At 39.7% G+C, this 8,818-nt stretch overlaps 1 protein-coding gene and 1 long non-coding RNA gene across 3 annotated transcripts; one reads left to right on the top strand and one right to left on the bottom strand.

Annotated features, from left to right (window-relative positions):
* Positions 1 to 1,066: 1,066 nt before the first annotated feature.
* Positions 1,067 to 1,980, bottom strand: PF4V1 (platelet factor 4 variant 1). Of its 2 annotated transcripts, none has more exons than XM_003898771.5 (3): positions 1,829 to 1,980; positions 1,386 to 1,512; positions 1,067 to 1,260 (listed from the first exon to the last, which is right to left on the bottom strand). In XM_003898771.5, exons 1-3 carry the CDS (start codon positions 1,917 to 1,919, stop codon positions 1,173 to 1,175), a joined length of 306 nt encoding a protein of 101 aa, XP_003898820.1. In that variant the 5' UTR covers positions 1,920 to 1,980; the 3' UTR covers positions 1,067 to 1,172. The 2 variants fall into 2 exon arrangements, with proteins under 2 accessions (XP_003898820.1, XP_031520354.1); XM_031664494.1 differs by having other exon boundaries at positions 1,386 to 1,515; positions 1,832 to 1,948.
* Positions 1,981 to 2,285: 305 nt separating this feature from the next.
* On the top strand, positions 2,286 to 8,818 carry LOC110743277. Its single transcript, XR_002522073.2, has 3 exons — positions 2,286 to 2,575; positions 2,687 to 2,766; positions 3,966 to 8,818. It is a non-coding gene; the product is annotated as an uncharacterized LOC110743277 (long non-coding RNA).

Raw genomic sequence — 8,818 nt, 5'->3', positions numbered from 1 at the left:
ACCTTGTCACATTAGGTCAAAATTGCACTAGCTCATGAACAAAGGTTTGTAGCTTTCTCTTGCCTCAAGTAGGTTCTGCCTTCTGGTCCTTGGTGGTAGGCTGAATAATGCCCCTCACCCCTGAGATCCTTGTGTTCTACTCTCTGAACACTATGAATATGTTGCTTAACATGGCAAATGTATATGTATCTATAGATAGATAGATAGATAGATAGATAGATAGATATAGATAGATATATAGATGTATTAGAGAACTTGAGTTGGAAAGCGTTTCTGAATTATCCAAGTGAATCCAATGTATTCACAAGCCTCCTATGAGAGTTAAGAGGGATATAAAAGGTAGAAGAGTCAGCGGAGACAGAGGAGAAGTAGAGGTTGGAGTGATGCAGGTTGAAGACTGGGGAAAGGGTTATGAGGCAAGGAATGCAGGTGAAAAAGGAGAGGAAGTAGATTCTCTTCTAGAGCCTTCAGAAGGAATATAGCTCTGGGGACAGCTTGAGTTTAACCTTTAAGACTTACTTTGGACGTGAGACCTCCAGAATTACAAGACAATAAATTTGTATTGGTTAAGCCACTGAGTTTGTGGTAATTTGTTACAGAAGCAACAGGAAACTAATATGCCCATGTTACAACTCCTTCATTTCTCCCCAGTATAGAGCAATGTCTTCCCAAAGGATGAATGAATATATTACCTCACACTTCTCCTAGTTTCCAGAATCTTAATATCTTCAATGTTAAGGAATTTGTGGGGATAAAAGCAGAGTGTTGCTTATTTACTTCATTTAAAAAAAAAAAAAAAAAAAAAACAAGCTGTCGAGTAATGCTTAAGAGCTACTAATATTTATTGGCAAGCTAATTTTAACATTCAAGGTAAATATGTAGCTATAAAGTACTGCAATCATATAAATGAACAAATATGCATCAGCTAACATATACCACTGAACAAAATCAGTCTTTATTAAGCCAAGTTTTCCTTCATAATGCTTTTTGCTTAAAATTCTGGAAATTTTAAAATATGAAATTGTGATGTGTCAGCATTATTTTTGCAGTATTGTTAAGAAATAGATTTACTATACCACAACTTGATTTATTTTTAATATAAGAAGGATAATGCAAACATCAGAAGATTCTTTCACAGTTAGATTGAAAGCGCACACTCAGGCAGCTAGTAGCTAACGCTCCAAATGTTTCTTAATTATTTTCTTGTACAGCGGGGCTTGCAGGTCCAAGCAAATTTTCCTTCCATTCCTCAGCGTGGCTCTGGCAGGGGAAAGAGAAGAGGTGCGCCTTTCAGTCCTTGGGTTTGCAAATGGCATTAGAAGGGGGAGGAATGGGCAAAGGAGGCACGGAGTGGGGGCACTGACTGAGGTAGTGCGAGGACTCACATCAGTTGGGCAGTGGGGCAGTGGGGTCCGGCCTTGATCACCTCCAGGCTGGTGATGTGCCTGGGACGGACCTGGGAGGTGGTCTTCACACACAGGCACTGCAGGTCCCCGTCTTCTTCAGCTTCAGCTGAGGGGGAAAGGGAGGGTGTAAGAGAGGAGGAGGGGACGGAATGGTGACTCCATGAGTAGCCAGAGGTACTTTAGGCACTTTTTCCACTACCTTCAGCCTTCTTTTCCTTAGCCATAAATCATACCTCTCTCAGAAGTTGTGCTGATCAGGTGGCGAGGTGCCCGTGCGTGCCTGCCACTGTACCCGCACACTCAGCACGCTCGCGGTAAGTGTAGCTGTGATCATGATCCTAGAGGATTCCTCCCCAGCCCCAGAGCTTCCCGCATTCCCCTCTCGCCGCTGCTGGCCCTTCCAGTCTGGTTTCTGCTCTCACCGCTGGCGAAGGCGACCACAACTGGCAGGAGCAGCAACGCCAGGAACAGCATCTCCGGGTAGGTGGCGCGGGACCTGGCTGCGGAGCTCATGTTGCAGCAGAGGTTCCAGAAGGATCCCAGTGCGCAGGGAAAGTCGGGCTGGGGTTCTGCAGGCAGTGACTCCTGGCCTCACCAGTCTTCTTTTATCCTCCGTCCCTGTTCTTCCAGTCCGGAAGCCGGGGATGGACAGCGAGGAGCTGTAGTGCAGGAGCTAAGATACTGCTGTGAAGACTCGGACTCTGGCCAGCCAAGATTACAAAACAAAAGGCTGGGGGCAGCTGCCTTGACTGGGAGCTGGTATAAAGATGCTTACCTTCAATCCCAGTTTATATATACTTACATTTGTGGAGTTAGAAGCACTACTTGCATCTTAGAAGAGAAATGTTTTCTGTGTTGTATCATAGTAGAGCTCTCTGTAGTCACCATGCAACTTACACAGCAAGTGGCTTCAGGACCCAGGCAGTTCTTGTTTCCTTCTCAAGAACTGCTCATGTGCTCCCGACTTCAGTATTGATTACTACTGAGTTTGGCGGCTGTGTGTTTGAAGAGTATGTTGTTTGCAATTGTTTTCCGATACTAATAAGTTTAATTTGGTCTCTAGGCGTTGACTCTTCTGAATTTCACCTGCATGTGGAAAACTTCCCTAGTCGCTGGATGGGATTCACCAGGCTCCACCGACAATCACCCAGTATACTCTAGGACGCAAGGTCTATTTTCCGTAACTCTTAGAAAAATTGCAGAAGTAATATTTGAATGCATTATTTTTATAAAAACTTAGCTTCTGGATGTTTCTTCATTGCTCCCATCCTGAATAATAGTCAGAAGAGAGGACAAGGAGAGTTTGCCAGGCCACGTCTTCGGGTGCCTGCTGTTGTCTTCAGTCTGTTCCAGTGACAGGGTGAGATGGGCTGCACTGTTGGTGGGGAGCCGTGATGCTCTCTGCGGGAGGATTCAGGGCATCTGGGAGTTGAGTGTGAGAATGATGGGAGGTGACAGGGGAGGGGATGCAACAGAATCCCACATGGGAAAGGGGAAGAGATCCATATCGACTGTCTTCCCTTCTCTAAAAAAGAATGACTTTGGCTCTTGAGCAGGGCAAGGTACACCCTTAACCCAAAGCCCGAGGTTCCCTGTCACACTAACAGTGGTGAAGGGTGTCAGGGACCCACTGGATGGAACTAGCTGATATTCTAATGCTCAGAAAGCCTGCATTTTTGTAGGAATATGCAATTCTTTCTCCTACTCTCCCAATACCTGCCTATTCAGCTGGCTAGGACCTATTCATATTTCTGGTGTCAGCTTAAATATCACCCCCTTAGGTGGACCTTCCCTGACAGCTATATGTAATCGTGTTCCCTTATTGTTCTATCTTGCAGAACTCTGTTTTTCCTATTTCTCACAGAATACACAAACATACACACACATATATTGTAGATATGTGTGTGTGTGTGTGTGTGTATCTGTGTATTTATAGGGGTTTAAAATTGTTTTGTTTCTTAGATGGAAAACACTGTGATATTAGATATCATAACGTTTATCACTATTTCAATGTACTGGTAGGGACTCAATGCACAGCAGCTACAGTAGTGAAGATAATGTGTTGAAAATGATGATGATGAGGCTTTGACATGTTCATATGTCTACTCAATTGGAGCAATTAGAGCGTATAATTGGAACATACATCTATATTGACGTGTCACATATGGTCGCAATTATTTGTCCACTAGTCTGCCTCTCCCACCAGATAGTGATCTCTTCAATAGCAATTCTCTGTGACTTATGTACAGTCATGCACCACATAACAATGTTTTGGGCAGTAATAAACTGTGTATATGGTGGTGATCCCATAAGACTATAGTGGAGCTAAAAATTTCCTATTGCCTTGTGACACCATTGCTGTTGTAAAATCATAGCAAGCCAATGTATTATTCATGTGTTTGTGGTAATGCTGGTGTAAACAAACCTACTGTGCTTCTAGTTTCATAAAAGTATATCACATACAATTATGTACAGTACATAAAAATTAATAATTATAATAAACAATGCTGTATCTGGTTTGTGTATTTACTATATTGTACTCTTTAATCATTATTTTAGAGTGAACTCCTTCTACTACTAATGGAAGAAGAGTTAACTATGAATCAGCCTCTGGAAGGCCCTTCAGAAAATATTTCAGAAAAAGACATTGTTATTTTAGAAGATGACCACTCCATGTGTCTTATTGTCCATGATACAAGAAATGAATGTGGAGGACAATGATTGATGATTCTGATCTTATATAGGCAAATTTGTATGTTTGAGTCTTAGTTTTCAACAGAAAAGTTTAAAAGGTGAAAAAAATTAAAAATTAAAAAGTTTATAGAATGAGGATAGAAAAGAAAAAATATAATTATAGCTGTATAATGTGTTTGTGTTCTATGTGAAGTATTACTATAAAAGAGTCAAAAAATTAAGAGAATTAATACATTTATAAAATTAAAATGTTACAGTAAGCTAAGGTTAATTTATCTTTGAATAAAAAAATATTTTTTAGAAACTTAATGTAGCCTAAGTGTATAGTGTTTATACAGCCTGCGGGATTGGACAGTAATGTCCTGGGACTTCACATTTACTCATCACTCACTCACTAACTCACCCAGAGCAACTTCCAGTCCTACAAGCTCCATTCATGGCAAGTGCTCTCTACAGGTTTACCATTTTCTATTTGACCATACTTCTACCATACCTTTTCTATGTTTAAATATGTTTAGGCACACACATACTTATCATTGGATTACATTTGCCTACACTATTCAGTACAGTAACATACTGTACAGGTTTGTGGCTTAGGAGCAATAGGCCATAACATATGGCCTAGGTGCGTAGTAGGCTATACCAGGTTTGTGTAAGTACACTCTATGATGTTTACACAATGAAAACAATTGCCTCATGATGCATATCCCAGAGCGTATCCCCATCGTTAAGCAACATTTGACTGTATTTTTAAACATCCGGTATACAACTCAATGGCTGTTGCAGAACACATTGTAATTTCTACATTTCCATGGAACTGAAAATTAACAGTGCAGAGAATAAATAAAAGGGATGGTTTTACATTTCAATGGACAACATAGAAGGTCTGTACAACCTTATCCCCAGATTTCAACATTGGCAGCATACAGGAATTCAGGCAGCAGCGAGTGGCAATTAAACTACCCTTTCTCTGCATCTAGATAGAATAACTCAATAACTGCACACAAAGGTAAGAGACACTTGCATCTCATGAAGAATAAATGTAGTGCCAACACTGTGCTATGTCTCAGTAGCTGGCCTTGACAAGTTTCAATGGTAAAACACAAGAGATATGAGTGAGATGCTTGAGCTGCTTTGAATAATTAGGAAAAAAGCTAAACAGAAGAATTGCAATTTGCATTTACTGCTTTATTACGTGTTTATGTATAGTTTTGGTTAACTGTTATTTAATATATACATTTATTTTATAGACAAAACACTTTAAGGTATTGAACCTATGATGGTGAGGAGATAAAGAAAGCATTCCTTAATAGCACAAAAGTTGTAAACTACATGCTTAGTACATGAGTACTTCCCCAAAGTCCATGTACAAGTTGGAGCAGGTAAACTTATTTCTTCTCCTATAATCATTATAGTATATACAATATGCTATCTATTTATTAAGTCCTATTTTGTATGCCAATAATACCATGTTATATGTAATGTAATCTCCTCATTCGAGGAAGAAGAGTTGGGAAAAGTGGCATGGTGCAGTATTGAGAACACAGTTTCAAATCCCCACTCTGTCACCTGCTAAGTAATCTAATATTGGGGCAAGGTTTTAAATTTCTTTCAACTTTCTTTTTTTTTGTTGTTCCAGAAAATACCATAGTTTTCTTTATAGAATATCTGGATATGTTTTCACTATATATTTTTACTCTACTCGTGGCAAATATATTCACTTTAAAGTAAATAATCACAACTTACAAAACTTACATTCAACAACTTTATTATTTTCAGCACTGGAAGGCTAAAATAAACATTAGAAAAAATTTTCAGAGAATGTTGTAAACAAGACATCCTAGCACATTGGAAAACTCTATTACATCCCTAAATAGTTTAACAAAAATTTATTGAGCAAATATTCTACACTGGGCTCTGTGTGAGTTCTTATATCATTGACCATTATAAAGTCTATTAATTATCATGGGCATGTCTAGCCTAACAGTAAAATAGAGCAAGAAAAATCAACAAAAATGTGTTTGGAAGGAGATTCTCAAATAAAGAGAGTAAAGTACTGTGCAATGGTTAGCCAGGAATTAGAGAGTAAACCATATACTATGTTGAAACTAGGCTTGCTTATTTTCATCTTTCTGTCATCTTTTAACCAGCCTTCTCAGAATAAAATATGATTTTTGAGACAGAATGGAAAAATACCTGAATTGTAACACAGTAAGAGTAATTTTAACACAGTAAGATAAAATAGGAATTCTAGAAAGTCTTTAAAATCTTGCCCTTCCTGGGAGGTAAACAGGTTTGGCAGAAAGTGAACAGATTAAGCAGCTGACCCATCACCTTCCAACATTTTCTGGACTATCTTCTTGATTCTGGGAGCTTCTGGGTCCAGGCACATTTTCCTCTCATCTTTCAGCATGACTCTGCAAGAGACAACAGAATTATCTGTTGAGAAACAGAAAAGAATACAGATGGGGATGGAGGTGAAGGTGGAGGGCTTTCCTCATGAAGCAATGACACAGAAGCAGGGACTTACAGCGCTTAGACTTCGTTGCAATGGACTCCTGACCTGACCACTTCCAAATAATGAATGTTGGTGGATCCATCCTAGGTTTGCCCTAATTCCTGGCTAACATTGCACGGTGTTTTGTCCTCTTTATTTGAGAATCTCCTTCCAAATACATTTTTATTGATTTTTCTTGCTCTACTCTACTGTTAGACTAGACATGCCCATGATAATTAACAGCAAATAAATGTGGATGTTTGGGATGACATTGCTGGGATGAATTCCAGAGGCTGACTTCACACACACGCAGTGCAGTTCAATGTACAAGACACTGTCTACACATCGAGCTGGAGTAGAAAATGCGATTAGTGGTCATGAATACTTCGCTCAGTTCCTTATTTGTAAATTGACAGTAATTGTACCCCTCTCATAAGGCCATTGTGAATATGATCTGTAAAGCTTTACTAAAGTGCCCAGCAGAATGCTCAGCACATGTGAAGTGCCCCCTCTGTGTGCCTCCTCCAGTTGGAGTTGTTAGTATAATGGCACTCTCCAGACCCAGGGCACCAGCTAGTCTTTCTCTCAGACACAGGTATAGCAGAAGCAGCAACAGTTGCAAGCAGCAGGTCTCTCCCTTTGCTTTTCCCTAAGTTTCTCTTACTTTGCCCATTGGTGCAGGAAGGCAGAGCAGTCAGCAGCAGTGACAGAAGCAGCAACACCTGCAGGGCACAAAATGGTCTGGCACTGTTACAGGAAGGGGTGGCATTGAGTCTGAGGCTCATGATGGAGAAGGCTGAGCTAGAGTTGTTTCCAGAGCCAGAAGACTTGCACATGAGGGTGAGCTGCTGCCTACAAGTCTGAAGATAAGTGGCTTCTCATGCTTTGAAGATGTCATTTATATCCTATCCCACAAAACCAGAAAGGAGGAAGAGGTAGGGAAGGGGAAGTGAGGGTATGTGGTGATCCACACATAAGCCTGTCAAGCTGTGCCCAACCCAGAGAAAGACCAGACAGGTCAAAATTCCTACTAAGTTGCATGTTACGCATCACTTCACATTCCCACTCTCCCTTTCTCAGTACCTATCTCCCTTACACATGTGTAAGAACTCTACTTAGGAAGGTAAGAACTACGCTGAAATACCACATGCATTTTCTTTGTATGATTAGGTAACAATATGTCCTGACTTTCCTATAATGCAGTGTACAGGCTTAATGGACTTTAGGAATACCCAAAAGCACAAACTTGTGGTCCCTGAAAGGCAGAGTTATCTTTCCTTTCTAGTAGCTATGGGAAGTAGATATTCTTTTCCTGGTTGTTGATAAATATTTGGATTAGTTTGGAGTATGTGAGTAAAATAAGAGCCAACTACCATAAGAGATGTACTTTTGATTTTAGCTTATGGGCTTTTTTCTGTCTTCCAAACGCATTATCTTTTGTAATTTCATCCAGAATCTATAAACAAAATGCATCCTCCTTTGTATTATAAAATAAGCTACTTGTTTCTGCCACCTCAGTACACTTTAAAAAGCAAGACCCATCATATTGACTTTTTCCTTTCCTTTCAATCTAATAGAAAAATAGATATCTTTTGTGGTAAACAATTCATACACTACAGATATATTTGAAATAAAACATTCAAGTTCCTCATCATCATTACTCCACATTACTGCTCTTCAGTGGTAACCATTGGTAAGAATATGGGATTAGTTTTCTATTCTATGTAGATTTATATGCACACATTTATACATATACAGAGAGAAACACGTTTAGTACATAAAGATACATGTATACCATTCACAGAGGTATACAAAGGTCTTTTCTATATAAATGGGATCCCTCTATATAGATTATTATACAACTTACTTTTATCTTTCAAAATATCAGTTCAATCGTGCCATTGCACTCCAGCCTGGGCAACAAGAGTGAAACTCTGTCTCAAAATAAATAAATAAATATATATATAAATAAATAAATCAAAATATGGGTTCAGCATCCTTTTATGCTACTTCCATGTAGTTTTGCCCCATTCTTTTTAATGGCTACATGACATTCTATGGTAGGAACAATAGTTACTCAACCTCTGCCTTGTTTATAACCCTAAGGATGTTTTGAACTACTAGAAGCTGCAATCACGCCGGGGGCGGTGGCTCACACCTGTAATCCCAGCACTTTGGGAGGCCAAGGCGGGCAGATCACGAGGTCAGGATCGAGACCAGC

This window comes from Papio anubis, chromosome 3 (assembly GCF_008728515.1).
Source record: "Papio anubis isolate 15944 chromosome 3, Panubis1.0, whole genome shotgun sequence".
Taxonomy (NCBI): Eukaryota; Metazoa; Chordata; class Mammalia; order Primates; family Cercopithecidae; genus Papio; species Papio anubis.
This window is presented reverse-complemented; position numbering and strand designations above follow the sequence as displayed.